Here is a 22,391-nt window from a genome sequence, read left to right as displayed (position 1 = left end):
TGATCGAGCCCACAACCCGGGCATGTACCCTTGACCGGAATCAAACCCGGGACCCTTCAGTTCGCAGGCTGACACTCCATCCATCGAGCAAATAGATATTAGTATTACCTTATTTTATGGATGCAGAGACTATGGGCTAAGAAGTAAAGTAACTCACCCAAGGTCACAGAGTTGATAGGTCACAAGTATAAGATTGGAATCCAGGTGCAATCCAGAGCTAATGTTGCTACCATTATGTGAATCTGCCTACACACATACATTTTGTAAGTATTCACATTTCTTTTGTTCCAAAGCACAGTAAAACATTGAGGAGAAAATGCTTACAAGATTCAGACACCACTTTGGAGATGATACAAAATGAACTGAGAGTTGCAGTGCAGGAAGGATGAAACCCTGGACCATTCTGAGCTCTAAATAGCCAGCAAGCTCAGCCTGGAGGCCCAGCCTGTTCCTGTGGTGGCTCCGCAGAGGCAGGAAAATGTTTTTTCCGGGGTCAGTTTTGCATTCACTGTCACTAAACTTGGGTTCAAGTCCCAGCTCTGCCTCACACTTCCAGTGGGACCATGGGCACTGCCTTATCCCCTTTGAACTTCCCTTTCCACAGTCAGAAAACTGGGATACTGTGTAAGGATTGGATAGGATAAGAATATGGAAAGAACTGAATTTATGCTGGCACATTGCAAATGCTCAGTTAACAGTAAATGCCTTCTGTCTTCCTCCCCTCAGTGAAAAGGATGAGGAATCTCATTTGCCCAACAGATTATACTAGTAAAAGGAGTTTATAAAATTACACAGTTTTCTTCTCTTGTTTTGTCTAATCAGTATATGTTGGTTCCTTATTTATAAGGAGGAAGAGAAATCCATTTTCTATTCCAAGAAAACTCTAGAAAAGCTCAAGGTACAATTTTGAGCTAGAAATTTACATTAGATAGTAGGTTTTCCAAGGCTCCAGGCTACTGAGCTATTGTCCGGCCTTCATTTCCCAGGTAAACTGCACTAATATGAACATTTCAGGCGCTTCTGTCACCTACTAGCTCGAGTGGGAGACATAGAACGTCTTGGGAGATTAACCTACAGCAGAAGTTCTCACCATTTTATTTTATTTTATTTTTTGTGAGGAAGAGCAATTCATCGCTTACCTAAGGTCAAGGTATTAGCAGATATGGGTTTCCAAGAAAGGTTCTCGGTGAAACAGGTAGCCTGTCCATTCCCAGACAACCAAGGAGAAAGAAGTGCAATAAGGAGCAGGCCTGTGAAACCAACACATCAACGTGTCCCCTAAAGCTTTAAGATCACTTGGTGATCCAGATATGACCCCGGAGAAAACTTCTTTCTCAGACACGTCAGATCTTTGGGATTTTTTTCTCTCACTCGCCATGGCTCTGTACACTGAGAAAGGAGGTCATTGGATGCCTAAGTGTCATTAGTGACAGGCCTCGGTCACAGGTTCTCAGCCTGACTGGATGTTAGACTTGCCCAGGGAAGGGAGCCCTTAAACACAATAGTGAGCCCTGGACATCACCCCAGACTGTTTGACAAGAAGGGGGCAGAGGGCTGGCCTTGTGTGTGTTCCGCATCACCCAGGAGATTCTGGTATGGAGCTAGGAATGAAAAGCACAGGTCTAGCTAATGTTTCCCAAACTGGTCTCACAGAACACCACTCCACAGAATAGCCATAGATGTGCCACATACCCACGGAAGGTGTTTTGGTAAATACTCCATTAAAAAAAGTTAAATAGGTGACTTTACTATAACTTTGCCCAGTCATTTTTGTCCACACCTTGTTCAAAGCCCATCTGCTAACTGGCTTCTATAACAGTGTGCCAGGGAACACCAGTCTGAGTACACACTGGCCGGCTTCTATAACAGTGTGCCAGGGAACACCAGTCTGAGCACACACTGGCCTGCGTCCCCACGTTGTCAAAGGAAAAGCATGGCTTGACAATCCCCTGGCCTCCCCTACCCCCCAGTGTCAAAGGAAAAGCATGTCAAGTCCTGAGAAGAGGGAATGGAGGCATCCGTGCGCGGTAATTGGAAATGCCGTAGGACATCCAGATCCCAGCACTGGCACTTTTCTGAGAATGAGCCTTTCATTATCATGCTCATCATTAAATAATAGCTGCAGTAAAGACGTGTCTCAGGAATTTCCCAAAAGCAAGTCAGTATATTTCAAAGCTGCTGCATTTTATTGTCAGTCTTTCCACCCTGAAAAGAAAATGTGCGGCTGTTTTGAGTTGTAAATTGCCTCAAAGAAGGGGACTCCTAACAATTCACATTGCCTTAGACTACCAGGAGACGCTCAGAGGGCAGGCCTTTACCTCCAACCAGGGATCTCAGAAAGGAGGTGGAAATAAAACGGAATTGACAGTGATATTGAGCTCGAGTATGTGAAAGAATTAACGATGTACTAACTATCTAACTGCCTAAAATAAAAACGGGTAGTCAGTGATTTGTGTTTTACTGGGCAGAGGTGGCAAGGTTTCTTATGTGCGGCTGAGATTATGTACTGTTATAAATGAAACTTAAATTCCAGTTTTCAGGGTCTGAGAAGGGAACTCTCTGAGCCCACATCTTCCCTCCTACCCAGGACATTCTCTGAATATCTGACCTATTCCTTTTTCCAACAACCTCATAATTTTTCTATTCCTGGTTGGTAGTAGAGAGCAATCAGCAATTTCTAAGTCGCAGTGAAATAGTGATCATACTCCATGCCAAGCAGCCAAGGGCCTCAGAAGTTATTCGTTAGGTGTAATGAAAATAATAGTAATAACAATTATTATTATTGTTATTTGTTGAGTGCCTACTATATGTCAGGAGCCTTATATGTGTTATCTTAATTTATTTTTTTTAATATATTTTATTGATTTTTCACAGAGAGGAAAGGAGAGGGATAGAGAGTTAGAAACATCGATGAGAAACATCGATCAGCTGCCTCCTGTACACCCCCTACTGGGGATGTGCCCACAACCAAGGTGCAGGGGATGTGCCTGCAAGCAAGGTGCATACCCTTGACTGGAATAGAACCTGGGACCCTTCAGCCTGCAGGCTGACGCTCTATCCACTGAGCCAAACTGGTTAGGACGATTGTTATCTTAATTTAATCACCAAAGCAACTCTTTGCAATTGGTGATTTGGGCCTTCTTGACCTGATGGATAGCTACAGCTCAGAGAGAGAAAAACAGCTTGCTCAAGTCTAGATCAAAGCTGGAAATGGAACTACTGAAGGAAAGAGAATGAAGAGACTAATGAAAATATATAAAAAGATAATACATACTATAAATAATAAATTAGTGTTTGTAGAGCCATTTTAATTTCTTTTTTTTTTATTGCTTAAAGTATTACAAAGGGTATTACATATGTGTCCTTTTTTCCCCCCCGGCCCTTGACAATCCCCTGGCCTCCCCTACCCCCCAGTGTCTTATGTCCATTGGTTATGCTTATATGCATGCATACAAGTCCTTCGGTTGATCTCTTACCCCCTTCCCTCCTGCCCCCCAACCCCCCCCCGCCTTCCCGCTGCAGTTTGACAATCTGTTTGAGGCAGCTCTGCCTCTGTATCTATTATTGTTCAAAAGTTTATAATGGTCTCTATTATCCATGAATGTGTGAGATCATGTGGTATATGCTAGACTTTGTTTCATTAGTTAAGGGAAATGATACTTAATGTAGAGGAGAGAATGATCATGTCTATAACTTCATATGTGAACTATTTTAATATATTGATACTTGAATCTCTAAATATTCATATTTACACAGCAATTTTTAAAGAATATTTGGCATCATATAATTATGATTCTTATTTACAAAATGATTTATGGGGCTTAAAATAGCAGATTAGTGGACATGTATATATTTGTATGGCTATTGATACACACACACATCCCAATTTTGCCTAATGATTATCCTTTGATGTCTTCACTATGAGAAGATGACTTTGCAGACTCATTAATTCCTAGTTTGGGAGCTGTGATATTGGATTTGCTTTATCTGACCACATTCCTTTAACGAGCCCCTTCATGAAACATCTATTGATGAGGAAGTTGGCTAGAGTGAGGACCACTGTCTGTAGCCATAGAAAATAAGGCTAACTAGCTTCTTGATTCCACAATCACTACCCAGAATGAGAAGAATAATTTTTAATGTAGTGAATCTGACTGAACTATGAACCTAATGTTGACCTCTGGGAAAGAAATCTTAAAAAGAACAATAATCAACAAAAAGAAAAGGACAGTAAAAGATGAACTCCTTTATCTTTAGCAAAAATAATGGTAGAAGGTTACTAAAATATATTGTGTCTGATGGAAAAGTAGTTCACTCTGGCCTCTACTTGCAATAGCATACTCTGTATTTGACTCAAATAAAATAGCTTTTGGCATTTATTCACATTACTTTTCACCACCTACTTCAAAAGCAGAAAAAACTTCTAGTTCTGACAAAAACCTATTTTCAATATTTTATTTTTATTCCTCAGAAAACAGCTCCCACTGCCAAAGAATAATTGTATCAATATAAATAATCTAACTTCAGATGTTTTATATCATAGTCAATGACAAAATAGGAAATGTAACATTTTTTGCTTTGACAGCCCATGAAATCCATCATCTATTTTCAGAGATCTTTCATTCAGGAAAAGATTTGGATTTTAAGGATCTACAGCTCTATAAGAAATATTTGAATGAAAGATTTGCAGCTTTTAAAATCAATATCTGGATTTACTAGTGAAAACCTAGAGTCAGTTGGTGAAATGTTATTATAATCATTTATCCTTTGTGACCTTTAAAAGAATAAAAAAATAACCCCTGTCTCATGCCCATAGTTTATCTCCAGCAACACTAATAAGAGCAAAAAGATTTCTTCCTTCCCCATGCAGTTCATGACTCTTCAAGAATTACCCACACACTGTCACCAGGTGGCAGAAGGTACTGCATGATCTTAGCATTTAATAAGACAGGAATAGATAAGATAGGAAAGGGCTCTATTCACCTGGTGTGTCTTTATAAGAGGAATTGGAATGATGAGAAACAAGCTTTGATTCATTTTTGGAATATACATTTACAATTTTCCTACTCTATTTCTTAAGTGGGTTAGTATGCTATTCTCAAATATGGGTCCATAAAATGGCCCCATTCTAAAATTTCCATTTAATTGGATCATTAACATAAAGAAAAACTATTCCCTCTCAGTGGTAATTACTATTTTAAGAATATCCTCTCGTGGGCAAATTTTATTATATTTATAAAGTCGATTTATTAAAAATATTTCTGTGTGCTGGAATTCCCTTGGTGTAGAAGTATAAATATGATCGTGATGTTAAATGCATCATCTGAAATGTCTCATACACAAGCCAGAGCTACAGAATGCTGCTAATTAGAGTCAGACCTAAGAAAGATTGAGCAGAATGCCCAGAAGGTTGGTAAATTCTGCCTCGCATTGGAAGTCCCCCTTGGAAGGGGCAGCAGGTCTGGTAGAAAGAGCCCTGATCCTGGCTCTGACACCAGCCGGTACTCTCACCTCGGGCAAGCTAGTCCACCTCTCTTACATTAGACCGGAAGACACCAACATTCTACCATTTTCAGACAGTCTGAGTGATACTCAGAGGCCCACCCCTCTTCTCCTTTGTTCCTAATGAGCTGAGTGAGCACGAGACAAAGGTCTCTCAGGTATCTTCCTCACTATAGGATTCAAGCAGGAAAACTGGCAGAACTACAGATGGGCCTTATAGATGCTTCCCATGTGCGTGGGTGGGGTGGGGTGGTATACAATCACTTCCACTCACATTCCATGGGCCAAACCTGAAGTCAATGGGCAGGGAAGTATCATCATCCATGGGCAGCTCAGGGTCATGTAGCAGTGTGAGGGCATGAAAGGGAGTGAAAAATCGGGAATATCATTCATTGCAGTCACTGAGCAGAAAAGCATTCCTTTCAGAAGCTATTGCCATAAAAAGCCCAATACAGAAAACCACCTGATAAGACAGTGACTGAGTAAGGTATATTCGTCAAGTTCACAGCCCCCTACCCCTATCCTTAATTTTTAGTGTTTAGCCTGAGCTTGACGAATCATGTTTCCTCCCAGTGTATCTTCTGATCCCAGCACTGAATATATTTCTTTCCAAAAGGAATATGGGGAGAGAGCCTTTCTAGATTGCCTTCTCTAAGGAACCCTGGAGAGGAAGGACTAGAATTGCAATCAGGATGCTTCTGAAGGGGACTACCATTCTTGAGTCTGCCACCAATTATTTGTTTTGAATTTCTGGAAATTTAGTATTCAATTAGTCTGCAATAATGATAATCATCTGTAATGAGTGGAATTATGTCCCCACAAAATTCATATGTAGAAACCCAACCCCAGTACCTTAGAAAGTGACTGTATTAGAGATGAGGCCTTGAGGGAAGTAATTAAGGCTAAATGGGATCATAAGTGTGGGGCCCTGACCCAAAACGACTGTTGTGCTTATAAGAAGAGGAGGGGCACCAGGGATGCCCCACACAGAGGAAAGGCCATATGAGGACACAGCTAGCAGGCAGCCATCTGCAAGCCAAGGAGAGAGGCACAGGCAAAACCAAACATGCCAATATCTTGATCTTGGACTTCCCAGTCTCCAGAACTGTGAGAAAATAAATTTCTGTTGCTTCAGCCACCCAGTCTGTGATATTTTATTATGGCAGCCTAGCAAACTAATGTACTGCCATAGTATATGGAGGGCCTAGTAGGAGCCTGGCACCGTGCTAAGTATTTTATGTCACTTAATGATTTTAATGACTATGATAAATGGTTATTGTTATGTTCCTTTTACAGAAAAGGAAATAGATGCCCAAAGCCACAGTTTTAGCAAGTGGCAAAACTCAGATTCAAAGGCCCATCTGTTTGGCTCCACACATGCACTCAGAATATCACCAACCCACATTTATTAAGTACTAGCCAAGAAATAATTTTAAACTATAATAATTGCTGACATTGGAGAAACTTATTCCTTTCCATAAGGAGCTTATAAATGATGAGAGACAGACTTACAAAGTAGGGAAATAAATAAATACTGCATGGACAAGAACACCTGGATTTAATAATACTATGGCAAAGCCACAGTGAATCTAAGCTAAGAGAACATCAAATGGTTGTAAAGACAACACAGGGTAGAGGTTATAAACATAAGGGGTAGGAGGCAGATTCAGCAGTTTTCTAGTTATATGACCTTGAGCAAGTTACATACCTATGTTCTTAACCTCGTTTCCTCATCTGTGCTAAGGGGGATAAATTGGTACTGATAATGGAGCATTATCGATTGGAGTATTAAATGAGATACTTTAAAGTGTTTTGTACGATGCTTGATACATCATATATCTCAGTAATGCACAACAGGGGGAAAAGCATCTTCAATGTGTAGGCTCCTCAGACCAACAAAAAGAGCCAATCTGTCTAAGCATGGTTGAGTTCTTAATTGTTTAAGTGAAAATTATTAATGTTGTTAAATTTCTGAATAAACTTTACAATGTTAATAATTAATAAAGGTATGTTTTCACTAACTCTTAAGTGGGGGTTTCTAAATTTATAATTCTCTTTCCAAAATATTTTTTTTCCTATCCAGCACATTCAGCTTAAGTCAAATAGTCAAACATACACGACCAACACAGAGTCAGAGTAAAATTAAAATGTTGGTCAGTGTTGAGGACAGTCTGATAGAAAGGCAAGACAGAAAGGACTAATAAGATATCTGATAGAAGTAAAATAAAATTAAAAATAACGGTGTGTGTGTGTGCTCATGGCATGGTGTGCATGGATGATGTGTGAGTGTGTTTTGGAGGATACCTTCATCCATCTGAGAACAAGTCTAGGTATGATTCAAGACAGGGAACTGTGGCTGAGGAATGGGCCCTGCACCCCCTGCCTCACGTGAGAGATTGCTTCTTCACTGAAGGTGATTGCTTTATTCAGCCCTAAGAGTAGAAACATTTGTATAATGCTTCATATGCTCTTATGGCATAAACCAATACAAATATTTCCTGGGTCTATCAGTAAAAGTATATAAATTCTTACTTATCTTGCTGCAGAGAGAAACCAAGAAAAACTTGGAAAGTTGAGACTATTTTTCTCCAAGTGAACAGGATGGGAAATAGTTTCTATTGGAGGCATGAATATTGAAATATTTCTTCTCACTAGCTCACTGGAAAATGATGACGGGTGGCCAGCCACATATGTCCACAGTGACAGATTGCACTCCTAACCCCAACTAGCAGGACAAAAAGATGGGGCTCAAGATATGGAACCAGGGGAGAGGAACATGGGACAAGGCCCCTGATGTGAACGAGAAACCCAAATAAAACCACACCCTGGTCAGTGGCTCCGCACCCTCCTCTTGACCCTCAGGGTGGCCCACTGTTGCCATTAGTGAATTCTAATCCCAATATGCGGCGTTGCTGCTCCCCGGCTCTGCTCCCCAGGTGGGTGTGGAACTTTGTTACAGTGCACTAGGACCCATCATACCAGCACGCAGGGCAGGGGCAGTTGGACTTTTGCTGAAACCATGAAGAGGGGACATTGAGCTTCAAGTTTCCTTTGATCCTCCAACATGGCCATTCTCTACGACTCCACAGGCCTCCAGGCTCCATGCCCCTTGCTGCCCCCTGTGCCTTAGGTGTCATGGTGCAGTACTAGTGTGAGCTTGTCCCTGTGAATTCTTCTCAGTGGCGATTTTTTCATAAACCTGGGATTTCATACTACAGAAACAGGGGGTATGATGTTCCTTAGTCTTTAGCTGTTTGTTAATCAAGTGCAGGACCAATCCAAACCCTGATACATCGTTGGGGCTGATGTCCTAGCCTCACCTTCTTTCTCTTTTCATCATTTTCTGTCTAGTTGTTGAAACAATTATTAAATTGCTATTTCATTCATTAAGGAATTATCCTCAATTTCTGTTCTGCTTTATGAGCCTTTCTTTCCACCCCATTGCATCAAAGGTATTTTCATTTTACTAGGGAAGAAGTCTCTGACCATTATTGACGGAACTCTAATGGTGATATTTCAGGCAGTGAGGAAAGAGAGCTCACTTGGGATTGTAGATCTTCCCCCAGCCTGGCTCACCCATTCAGCCCATGTTGAGATGATGGTTGTTTGCCTTACTTCACCAGGCACCTTGCCTGGGCAAGGGTGGTACCAGAGTCCAGGAGTGCTCTGCTGGCCGGTCTGAGCCTTCTCCTCTGCCTGAGGTCTGCCTCTTCCCCCTCCGAGGACAAGCTATTCTTTCAGGATGGTCTGGGGAGGACTGAGATAATTCTGTGTTTGCTCTAATCAAAACACAGCTAATAACTGGGGCTTAGTCTATAGTCACTTTTGAGTTTGGAGATTTCCCCAAATGGATTCATATAAGTAAGGACCAAAATATTGTCCCCTCAAATGGATTCAGGCTGCTCATTGTGGAAATGGATTTACAGGCTAGTCCATTTGGATCTGAATCCCAAGCACTGTCCATGGTGCGCCAAGATCATTTGTTTCATACAGGAATGGAGAGCCCTCAAGCATAGAGCGCTTAGGAGTCAGGCTCTAGATCCAGCCTCCCCAGGTTCAAATTCACCTCTGCCAATCACAACTGAACAAACTTGAACACGTTGCCTCCTCTGTAACATAGGATTGAAAATATTCCCTACCTCTTAGGGTCCTAGTGAAGCCCAAACGAGTTAATAAGTATAGAAAGTACAAGAACAGTGCCTGCATGTGGTAAGTGCTATAACAGTGCTGGTGAAACAAATAACTTTACAGTTTCTTCCTCATCATCACAGCCCAGTCTCCTGTCATCATTAATCCGAAAATCCTGAAGTCCCCCACTTTGTTCAGAGGGGTGAGTGAGTGGGCTGGGTTGGCAACAAGTCAGCTCTCCTTTGAATTACTAGGGCTGGACCACTGCCAACTTTGTTGTTTCTTCCCCTTTTTTGAGCATACAAAATGTAATATTCATGTGTCAAAGGATCCAGGATTATATTTTAACAGCCTCTTTGTAAAGCTACCTTTTCCATTTTAGAGGAGGCAGTTTTATGACTCACTTTGATAACCACTTACCTATTAAGACCCAAACAAAAAAGAAGAATGGTCAAAGGATACCAGGTATTCCCAGCCAGTTAAAGTCCTAATTCTGGAACATTATTCAAATTAGCTCCCAGACTCATAATTCTGTGTTTTCATTTATCGCTGCAATAAAGTAAATGGTTCCTTTATCCAAATGTTATTTCCTGGCTATTAATTCAGTAGTTATTTCGGATTGTAGCACTCCTCTTTGATTTAGGGATATGGTGCCTTATAAATATTTAAAAGTCGAAGACTGACACTTGGAGAAATTGACTCTGATTTGTTTTGTTAATATCCTATGGCTAGAGTAATTATAGGTTTGGAAGATACAATCCCGCTGTCTGCTTATCAGGAGAGATAGTAGGCTTGTGTGTCCATAACAAGGGAATCTGGCAACAGAAGGCTTTCCCCGAATCTTTTGCAGCCTAAACTTTTGTGCATGCCTCCTCAGAACACACACTACTCTTTATTCTTCATAGTTTCATCCAGACACTGCTCTTGAATTTAGGAATGTGGATGCAAACTGTCCATACATCTCAAAATAGCTGAAAATGGTCATTCCTGAAAGGCTTGGGACTTTCTCTGCATCTACAAGTGCCAGCGAGGGTTTACGACAGGGCTCAGGGTGATCTACAGACTGGTATGATTTAACTGTGGATCAATCAACCTATTAGGGAGAAAAAGACAAGGTCAATAAGGATGGGTCTAGTGAACCAGAGGTCATCTTACATTTTTCAACTTAATGTTCTTATTTCCTTTCCATTAACATTTCATAATGAAAAAATGCCTATATTCTTTAATTTTTAAGATAATTAAGTGAATTTAGTGCCTTTGCAGAGTAGAGGATTTATAATGGCAGCAGGGAACACACTATTAATAATCTACAAGACAGGGCCACCTGGGGAGACGCAATGCCGTCTCCATTGCTATTTCTGTTAGGCCTCCTTTGCCAGACTTTTGGGAGACCAGCCACCTGTGTTGTTGGGGGCTGGGCTTTTACCGTCTTGGAAAATGGGGTTCCAGTTGTATTTGAGTTTGAATTTGAACAAATTAAAGCAAGCACAGATCATTCTAAGTCTATGGCTTTCTCTGTACGCACAGCCTGGAAACCTGTGATGCAGACAGAAAGTCACTCCAGAGCTTTCCTGAGGGAAGGAAACGCGGCGCCTGCCTCTAAGGTTGTCACAGCCCAAGAAGCCAGGTCAGGGTGGATGAGAGTGAACACACAGGCTCAGAACAAGAGAAAGGTCTACACGGTGCAACCAGGCCCAGGCACAGAGAGGCAAAGGGAATACAGACAAAGGCTAGCTCACCAGAGTTCTCCAAACGGGTTATTTAAGACATTCAAGAAAGATAATTTCCATGATTTTTAGGTAAAGATGGTAAACACACTAACTTTATTGTGTTCCGTAACCAACCACATTAAAACAACAATAAAGGAATACTTTTTATTTTTATTTATTTATGTTTTAATCCTCACCCAAAGATATTTTTCCATTGATTTTTAGAAAGCGTGGAAGAGAGAGGGAAAGACAGAGATAAGTATCGATGTGAGAGAGCCACATCGATTAATTGCCTCCTGCACTCGCCCTGACCAGGGCCAGGGCTGGGGAGAAATCTGCAAACGAGGTACGTGCCCTTGACCAGAATTGAACCCGGGACCCTTTGGAACTCAGGCCACACTCTATCCACTGAGCCAAACTGGCTAGAGCTGGGATATTTTTTAAGGCATAAATTCTCAAAAACAAAGGAATGGACAAGTGTTAAGTAACTTAGCAAAACCAAGAAAGAAAACATAGGCTAGCAATGGGAAAAGCTGAGAGGCAAATAGATTTATATCACAGACTCTTGCCCCCAAGTAGCTCAGGAATTGGCTAATTTGGAAGAAAGGATAAAGGTGGGGCTATAAACAGATAAACAGAGAATCTAAGAGCAGTTTGATCTCTAGATCCTTTGTCTCATTCCTCCACGCCTTAAGACTGGAGGCTCGTCCTCCGAAGAGGGTATAACAGCGGGTCCTTAGGTTAGGGGGACCCCAGTGCAAAACTTGAGGTGGGAGTGCGGGGGGTTGATGAAGAATTATTGACCAGTGCTGAGGCTCCTTCTCCACGCCCCTTCCCCACCAGGTCCAGCCGGAAGATGCTTCCCTGGGGAATATGAATAGCTAAAGAGCAAAGTCTCAAAGATACCAACGTTTGGTGGCTTCCCCAAGTAAACAGTCGATCAGATTCCCCTACACAGAAGCCCCCAGAAGCTTTTAGAGCCCTGCTTAAACAGGAGCAGAAAACCAAAGATTACCACTCTGCCAGGGAAAGCCTCTAATGCCTTTACAGCCTCTGCCCCACAGATGAGTTGATACAGAAATGTGGTATATACATACAATGGGGTATTTATTCAGCCTTATATACAAAAGAATACTGTCACATGGTACAACTTGGGTGAACCTTGAACACATTATGCTGAGTGAAATAAAACAATCACAAAGAGCCAACTACTGCATGATTGCACTTATGTGAGGTATCTAAAGTAGTCAAAATCATAGAAACAGAAAAGTAGAATGAGGAGTTGTTCGTTGGATACAGAGTTTCAGTCATACAAGATGGAAAATTCTAGATATCTATCGTGCAAAAATGTGCAGATAGTTAACAATACTGTTCTGTACTCTTAAACATTGTTAAAAGAATAAATTTATGTTCTGTGTTTTTACAATTAAAACAAAGTGAAGGGAGTAAAGTAATGTATGAAGGGAGAAAAAATGTCAATTAGAATTATCATTATCATCCTCAGAGAGGCAAGAGAAGATATTGATCCATGAAACAAAATTGGGATACTATTTTTAAAATATTTTTAAAAATTGATTTTGAGAGAGAGAGAAACATCAATGTGAGAGAGAAACATCAATCGGCTGCCTCCTGAACGACCCCAACTGGGGATTGAACCAGCAACCCTTCAGTGCACAGGATGACACCCAACCAGCTGAGCCACACCAGCCAGGAATAGGATGCTATTTTTAAACAATTAAAAAGAAGTATGTGGACAAGAAAAGATGAGCCAGGCCAAAGAGGAAATAAAACCAGGCCAAAGATCAAATAAAAGGAATTCCTGAAAAATAAGGGAGGAAAGATTTTTTTGATTCATCAAAGAGAGTATTTTACTTTGTTTTCTTTCTTTCTTTTTTTTCTTTTACTGGAATTAAAGGACTTGACTTTCCAGATTAAAGGGTTCAAAAGTACCTAGGAATGTAAATGAAAATAAACTCACACCTAGACACATTTTCATGACATTTCAGAACTTTGGAAGCCAAAAAGAAGATCCTACAAAAATGGCCCAGGAGAGGGAGTCATTTTCAAAGGATTGAGACTCTGAACAAAAGTAACATCTAAAGCTGAAACAGCAGTGCCTTCCAAGTCCTAATTCCAAGAATTATTTCCAACCTAGAAATCTGTATCTAGACAAATTATCCATCAGTTGTGACAATAATATGAAAACAATCAGACATACACATTTTCCTACCACACACTTCCTCTTAGGAACCTGTTGGAAGATGCCTCACTGTAATGAGGAGAGACACAAGGAAGAGAGAAAGATGTCGGATACAGAAATAAAAGAGAGATGGAGACACCCCTGGGAGTATGGTGGAGGAACACCCTGGGGCAAAAGCTAGGCATCAGACATAGAAGCCCCCTAGTACAGATTGCAGAAACTCTGAGGTATGAAGGAAGAAGAAAATGTCAAGTAGAATTATCATTAACACCAGCAGAGGGGTAAGAGAAGATATTGTATCCATGAAACAAAATTAAGACGCTATCCAATCTTTTTTTCACATGAGACTTAGATAATTGTGCAGAATTTAGGGGGTTGAAATAATGGTAAGTATATAGAAAACTAAGCACAGACTTAAAAAGATAATTATTAACTCTGCAAAATACAAAATGCTGTCAAGGAAAGAAAAATAATCATAGTAAATTTAATGACTTAGCTATGACTGTCTTTTACATAGCTGTGATAATATAACCCTGAATATTTCTCTAAACAAAGTTATTATATTATGACAGGGTGGTGCAAAAGTAGGTATAAAGTTATTAGTATAGAAAATAATACAATAATTAATAAATAAGAATACAAGACTAGACTCTGTGTTTTGCTTACTCACAACTGTAAACCTACTTTTGACCCACCCTGTATATTGGGAAGTAAGAAGGGTTAGTGTAGAAGATCACAGAGGTTACAGATAAAGTGTGAGACAGCTTCATCTTCAATGTTGGGAAGTTAATAAAAATGCTTCAAACAAAATAATTAAAAATTTGGCGCCAGAGGAGCTCCACAAGTGTGTGTGTGTGTGTGTGTGTGTGTGTGTGTGTGTGTGTGTGTGAGTTGGGGGGGGGGTGTGTCTAGCTTTGCAGACCTAATTAACTCTTAAATTATGTTTATGTATAACTTTGATTTTAAAATATTTTTAAAGTAAAAAACAAGTACTGAAGTGCTTAGCATAAAGCCAGGAACTTCAAATAAGGACATACACACAGAGATTATTTCTACCACTACCATGTTTGAATTTCACAAGTCTTACCTTTTTAATTCCAAGGAGCTAGATTCTACAAACATGCTAATATTTTACAATGATTCACTGAAGGATAAGCTGATTCATTTTTTAATGAAAATAACCAATCTGCAGAATGTAACTTGTCTTGTAATTTATTTATTTGTTCATTTTTCTTTCATGTTGTGCTTGGATTTTAGCCTAGAGATGTAAATGCCTGTGGAGGAAGATGGAGGTGGGAAGAAAGGACTGATTATATGGTTTCTGGGATGCTTAGAGTCACCAGACCTGGACTTCATTGCTCAGCCAAACTAGTCCCAGGGCATCAGTTATTCCCTGGGAATTTACACCCAGGGAATAGACTAGAAATATGGAAACAGAATGGTCCCTGATAATCTGAAAACACAGAAATTATTCCCTTACCAAGACTGGCCCCAAAAATATGGTAAACCCAATACAATCAGAAAGAAAAATTATATATATATTCCCAAATATTTTTTTCTCACCTTTAAATTTGTGTGGGACAATTGATTGACAGCTGCCTAACACGAGTGTTTTGAAAACAATGAATACAACTGGCTCTCCATATCCAGGGGTCTCACATCTAAGGACTAAACCCAGGGCAGATGGAAACTATTGGAACAAAAATGTTATGTTGTTGCTGACTTATACTATGTAGTTAGGCCTATGATGGTTTTGGGTTTTGTCTGAACTTAACATGTACAAAGTTTTTTCTTGTCATTATCCCCTAAACCAGTGGTTCTCAACCTTCCTAATGCCGCGACCCTTTAATACAGTTCCTCATGTTGTGGTGACCCCCAACCATAAAATTATTTTCGTTGCTACTTCATAACTGTAATTTTGCTACTGTTATGAATCGTAACGTAAATATCTGATATGCAGGATGTATTTTCATTGTTACAAATTGAACATAAATAAAGCATAGTGATTAATCACAAAAACAATATGTAATTATATATGTGTTTTCTGATGGTCTTAGGCGACCCCTGTGAAAGGGTCGTTCGACCCCCAAAGGGGTCACGACCCACAGGTTGAGAACCACTGCCCTAGACAATATAACAAGTATTTACATACCATTTGCATAGGTATTGTAAGTAATCTAGACATGCTTTAAAGTATATGGAGGATGTATGTAAGTTATATGCAAATACTATGCCATTTTATATAAGGGACTTGAGCATCCATGGACTTTGGTACCTATGGGGGTCCTGGAACCAATTCTCCTTAGATACAAAGGGACAACTTTGTATAACCACTATTGTAATTATGTTAAAATTATCAAATGGTTTAGAGATAATGAAACTAAACAATCTTGCAAATGTATTCCCTCAATGAAGCATATGCCTATACTAACGCTACAAGTATTTGTTTTGTTAAGAAATCACATTTTGCACCAGAGATGTGCTTTCTGATCCTTTCCATCCTTACGAATATACACAACGCGTGTAACAAAGAGCACGTGCACAGCTACAGGATTTAAGGATACAAAAAACAAGGCAGAGCAGTGTATCCCCATGTCCTTCTCCTGACTAGCAGCAATTAAAATTCACAGCTGCTGGCTGCCCAGATGTTTCGTGCATTTACTGCTCTGTAATATGCATCAGAATATATTGTATGACTGTGGTTTCAGTAAACTAGACAGCTTTGTATTCTAAATTCTGCAGACTAGATCCAGTGTGTATATTTTTTCTTCAGATTAGCTTCCTTTTACCCTCCCCCTTTCATTTGCTTGGGGCATTTGCAGTTCAGAAACAAAAGACATTTCCAGCTCAGAGTTTAGCTGCATCAGGGTGTAAGTGCAGGTCAGGTCTGATTTATGTGGCCCGTCAGATAAGCAGGAGAGGAGGGCAAGATGAGGGGCTTGGAAAAACTGGTGAACTTGCCTTGACTTATGTCTTTTGCTTTCGTAGGCAGCCAACATCCCTTTGGTGTCAGAACTTGCCATCGATGACATCCATTTTGATGACTTTTCTCTCGATGTTGATGCCATGATCACGGCTGCTCTTCGGATGTTCATGGAGCTGGGGATGGTTCAGAAATTTAAAATCGACTATGAGGTAAGGTGTACTGTCCCGGGTGATTCCGGAGTGCACTTGGGACACCATGGCAGCTACTCTGAGCCTCGAGTTTCCCAAATGCAAACTGGGGATGATAATACTTTCCCTGCACACTTCATAGGGTCACCAAAAAAATTACATGAGATATTTGTGAAGGGATCTGAATCGTCCAAGATGACTCCGAGGCATCGTTTGGGTACTGGTCCGCCAGACACACATACAACTGCCTGACACAACCTTTCCCTTCCCATTTCAGACACTGTGCCGGTGGCTTTTAACAGTGAGGAAAAATTATCGAATGGTTCTGTACCACAACTGGAGACACGCCTTCAACGTGTGCCAGCTGATGTTTGCGATGTTGACTGTAAGTGTGTTTAGTGACGGTGAGAGTCATCTGTCAGTTGTGTGGGCCTCCAGGCCTTCTGCTTCACGTTTCCGTGTCTGTGACACATCACCGTGTGATTTATTTTACATGGAACTTACCTCCCTGGTTATGGGAGGGCATGTTTCACGGCAGTGTCTGAGCTTTCACTGACATTTGAAGCAGGTGTAGTCTTGGAATGATTGCTTGCGCCTCTTCAATGTTTTATCTTAGGAAACTGGTTCTTTTTACAAAAGAAATGCTTGGATTTACAAAGTAATCTTTTTTTGCAAAGGATATGGGGATGAGTAACTGAACAAAGAGATTACTGGATAAGACTGGCTGGTGGAAAGCCAAAGTAGGGGTGTGTGAACCTTACCCCCGGGGACACGGAAATCCTGAGAAGGCTGATCTGGGAGAATGGCCAGGGCGGCCAAGGGAAGCCCCAGGAGGGAGCGGGAGTGGATGTTCTCAGATGTAGGGGTGCACTAGGGGTGAAATCTCCGCTCCAGGGGCTGTAACCCAGTCGTGGTGGGCAGTCTTTCTTTATGGAGAAAACTAGGGCAGCTTGCCAGAAGTAAGCCTTGGAATTTAATCTAAAAGCAAATGTTTGTGGCAAAGATTGAAACAAAATTCTCTATTCATCTCCATTTGCTGGCAAGAAATAAGGCTTGTTTTGGCCTGATTTTTCAACTTAGACTGTTAAGCTATCATCTAATAAAATGTTTCCTGGCTTAAATTTATTGATTTCTTTAGCCTCACTGTTATATATCATGCCTTTGTATGCATACACGTGTGTATGTGCGTGTGAACATGTTTACTATATAAAATGAAAGGAGAACATGAGTTTTGGATTCACATAACAGCAATCTAAATACCTTACATCTCTGCACCCAGATTAAAACTTAAATCCAAAACAGGGAACTCCAAACGACATACATTTCCTTTCAGTCCAAATGAGCGAAGAGTATTCTGTTTCTTCATGAAATTCTCTGCCAATTCAAACTTTACTCATCCTTTAAGGCATTGATGTAATGCCAGTTTTTCCACGAAGTCTTCCCTTTTCTCCCCAAGCATCCGCCAACAATCACTTACTTCTCTGAGCTATGTCTGCCATGTGTTTTAAGTTACAGTCTCCTGTTCTCCTACAGAGTGGGCTTCTTGAGGCTGAAGAGATAATTTCTTGTTCTTTCAATAACTTTCACTTATTGGCTCAGCACCTGTTTATTGAGATCCTCACCAGCACCTTGTACTCTGTCATGCACATGGTAGGTTTTCAAGAAACGCATGTTGGATTGATGAACTCAAGTGTGCCGATAGCACAAGAAGATGGGACGAAAATGTCTTCACTTTTACACTCAAGGGCTTGTTTTTGGATCCGCAGCTGCGTAAGGAACAAGAAGACCAGCTTGGGAAAAGTGGACTGGCCCCATCCTCTGTAACTTACACCATGAAAAGCAGTCAGCCTGTCACGTGAGGAAGAAAGATGCTTTGAACTGTGTGCCTTAATTGCTCAAGTGCCAATATTGCTCAAAAATAATAATAACCACTTTCATTTTGCTTTTTCATATCAGATCTCAGTGGACAAGGAATAATTTTCTGTGTGCAGAGTTCATATGTCTGGCACACAGAGGACATTCAATAAAGAAATTATTAACCTGTTCTTTTGGAGAACCTATGGATTTATAGCGAAATCTCAAAATAAGGAAACAGGAACCTTTTCAACCAAGGGAAAGGAATGGCTGGCCATGACATTGTGAGTTAGAGATGGCAACGGTAGAAGCAGACTTTCATGACAAGCCTTAAAGTAGTTGGGATGGGGAAGCTGGCAAGAGTGGCAGGATCAGGGTGGGCACTTAGGAGTAAAAGGAAATGCATACCCAGTTGTCTTCAGTAAATGTTCCCATAAAATGGACCATCTTGATCCTTTTCAAGAAGTTGAAGAAAGCAGAACTCTCAAACTACGTCACCACAATGGTGGTACTCACACTGCCAGAATATTTCAAGGGTATAGTTATTTTTGCAAGTCTGCTCAGCAACCTTGAGGAGTATCACTGTTTGTTTATTTATTTATTTATTTTAATGTATATTTTATTGATTTTTTACAGAGAGGAAGGGAGAGGGATAGAGAGTTAGAAACATCGATGAGAGAGAAACATTGATCAGCTGCCTCTTGCACACCCCCTACTGGGGATGTGCCCGCAACCAAGGTACATGCCCTTGACTGGAATCGAACCCAGGACCCTTGAGTCCACAAGCCGACACTCTATCCACTGAGCCAAACCGGTTAGGGCAAGGAGTATCACTGTTTGAGAAGATTTGGGTTTTGTTTTTGTATTAATGCTAGGCAAACTGAGAGAGCTTGCTATTAAAGTTCTCTTGTGGTGTGTCGGGGGATGGGTATTGCAAAATAAAAACATGACTTTGGAAAGAATATGTTGGTCAATGTTACTTTTTTCTCCCTGGAATTGAAAGGAGTAACCACATCTGTAAAAAATATTATTTTCTGCTCATTAAATTTTGCTGAACTTGACTAAGGGTTACAATAGGTTGAAAATGTCAGCGTTGGTATGTTCCTAACACAAGCAATATCTTCTCCATCTTGACCATGGACAATCTAGTTCATTAGAATTTTTTAACTAAGGAAATAATTATAGAATTACAAAATGTTACTTGATCACTGAAGAAAAAAAGTGAATTTAATTCATTCATCAATCCTAATTTCTGGAATATGACCTCAATCTATGGCAAAATGATAACCTACTTTTTCCCATGAAAGGACACTCCTGAAGAGTATTAGGGTCTTTCACTGGTTTTTTATCATAAGTGATTCTATTTACATTCTAGTTGTATCTTATTCTGTTTCCACGTGTTAAGATAGAGCCAAAATCTCTATTAATCTGGGAGGGAAATCCAACTACGGATTCCGCCTGAGTCACAAAGCCAAGAAAACATGGCCTATGTGCGCTACATTTTCCTCTAGATGGCGCTCCAAGGCAAAGTTTCCCAGCCAGTTGGCAGGAAAGTGGGGGAGGAGTGAGGGGTGGTGGGGAGGGGGGGGGCGCCACACCTTACTAACCTTCCTTGAAAGTGTTTCTTAGAGAACAGGAGATACTGAGGCACCCCCCCCCCATATTCTTTTTGTTTTAGAAGAGACACCAACAAAGCCAGTATGTACAAAAGGGCCCCTCCCATAAGAAGAAATCTGCCTCCTTTCTTTCTGAGCTGTTAGCATGAGTAATAAGGCATTCTCCCCGTGACCTTGCATCTATGGGTGTGTTTTTTAAGCCCATTGTCTCTGGCAATGGGAAAATTCATAGTTGTGTGTCATTGCTGAGCAAATTATGACACTATGTACGACAGCACAAACAAATTATAAATATACATACCAGATTCCTAACCTTTAACCCTAAAATCATTTCAAACACAGAGAATAAACTATTGACTGGGAGAATTATGTTCTGCAAAAGTGTCCCACCTTATGTCTAGGTAACAAAGCAGTTTTGTTCCTTTAGAAATTAAAAAAAAAAAAAAGAACAAACTGCTTTGTGGGAGAGGCAATTTTATATAAAATGGTGGAAATTTAGTTCACTGGAAACCTTGTTAATGACTTATTTATTCCATGCCTCTGGATTCCAGATTTTTGAAACAAAAGCTTCAACATTATTCTTTGCTTCTAAAGAGATATTTAAATAGCTGAAATTGTCCAAATATTTTTAATTCCTCGGATAAACAGAGTATATAGTGCCGTTTATAATTTGTGATTAAGACAAGAAATAAAAACCTGCAGATGAAGAATAATTATACATATTCTCTTTATTTACAGAAGCTTGTAGAATAGATATTCCATCGAGCACATGCGCAATGAAAGGTGACAAACACACTTCTTATATTCACAGTACAGACCAGATAGAGGAAACAGCCGGGCTTTTGTTTGTACTCTGCAAAATAACAGGCATGTGGTGGAGCCGAGGTTGCAGAGACAGTTTTTGGTTTTATAAATGATGTATGAGCGTTGACAGACTTTCCAGAGTGGGGGGCGGGGAGAAGGTTTCCTTAAGAGTCCGTGTTCTTTACTATCCCATAAATGTAGTCATTAGCACTTTGGGCCGTGCCCTGCATCCTGGAGGGCTCAACAAAGATTCATTGAACGCGTGGACTTAGTTTGGGGTAATATGATTCAAGGAACCATGTTGCTCAGTGTCCAGTTTTTTTCCCAAAAAAAACTATAAAATGATGAACAACTGTCACTGCTAGAAATCTTGTTCTTTCATCCTATCACACTGAGGTTCAGCTAGGGTTCATACAGAATATTATGATCTTGCAGAATTCACTGAATATGAAAAGAGTAGAGCACATGATCACATTAAAATTTATAGTGGTGCTAGCCGCGTGGCGCTGGTGGGGAATTGCAGTTAAACACTAATAATGACCAAGTATCACGGCAAACACACTGACACCCCCTGACATTTCCTGGGGGCTTCCTAAATCTTAAACGTGAAGGTAGCATGTTTTGTTTAAGTCCTTATTTGTGTTGTCAACAAGGTTATTTTCACAGATAAGCCAAGCCGTTTTATTGATAATTCAAACTAGAGAGCAGAAGGGACGTTTAGGGAGAAAAATCCGTCCTGTTCGCCAGCTTGAGGAAAATGCGCTGTCTGCTGCCTGCCGGCTGCCGTTTTCAGGGAAGCCGTTGATTTTTGAGGTGGCAAATTTTTTCTGAAAGATCTCAAAAACACAATAGGAACTCTTTTCCCCAAGAAGAAGAGCACCAGTGGAATTTTAAACTAAAATATTTTTTATCAATAACCAGAATCCTAATTTCAACAGAAAAAATAATTGCTTTTAGATTATAACATTGAAAAGTACAAAGAAAGCTACAAGTTTTGTTCTGTAACAGACTGTAATAAAGTAAAAAAAAAACAACAGTCATATTTGTAATCATCAAACATCATTTTACATTGCATTTCCCTACTAATAATACAATAATAATACAATAAAACCTGTATGTTAGAAAAAATCAATTCTTTAATCTTCATGTAGGAAAGATTGATTTCCAGTATAACTTTCAGAATGGCAATTTTTTTAATTTTAAAAAGGAGTGATTTTTAATGTTTTTGCAGAATATCAGCACAGGGCATTATAAATTAACTATGGAGCGAATCAATTTGAATACATTGTTTAAATTATACTTAAGACTCTTGCCTCTTAATCTTATAAGAAGGTTTCTATTTTTATTCTCTCTGGCCACATAACCAGAGCTCCAATCAAGCACTCCATGCTTCTAGCTGACATTCCTTTATCCACATTTATTTTATAAAAAGAAAAAGGCAAAGCCACACATAATTAAGAACCT

General features: G+C 40.1%; 1 protein-coding gene across 1 annotated transcript in view; it reads left to right on the top strand.

Annotated features, from left to right (window-relative positions):
- Window positions 1-22,391, top strand: part of PDE11A (phosphodiesterase 11A) — a 282,794-nt gene that overhangs the window by 185,743 nt on the left and 74,660 nt on the right. The window contains exons 11-12 of the mRNA XM_005857619.2: window positions 16,528-16,674; window positions 16,931-17,038. Of these exons, the coding sequence (XP_005857681.1) occupies window positions 16,528-16,674; window positions 16,931-17,038 (255 nt within the window). The remainder of the gene's footprint in view (window positions 1-16,527; window positions 16,675-16,930; window positions 17,039-22,391) is intronic.

Source organism: Myotis brandtii, unplaced genomic scaffold, assembly GCF_000412655.1.
Source record: "Myotis brandtii unplaced genomic scaffold, ASM41265v1 scaffold112, whole genome shotgun sequence".
Taxonomy (NCBI): Eukaryota; Metazoa; Chordata; class Mammalia; order Chiroptera; family Vespertilionidae; genus Myotis; species Myotis brandtii.
The sequence above is the reverse complement of the archived record's forward strand: the minus strand, read 5'-3'. Positions and strand labels throughout refer to the sequence as shown.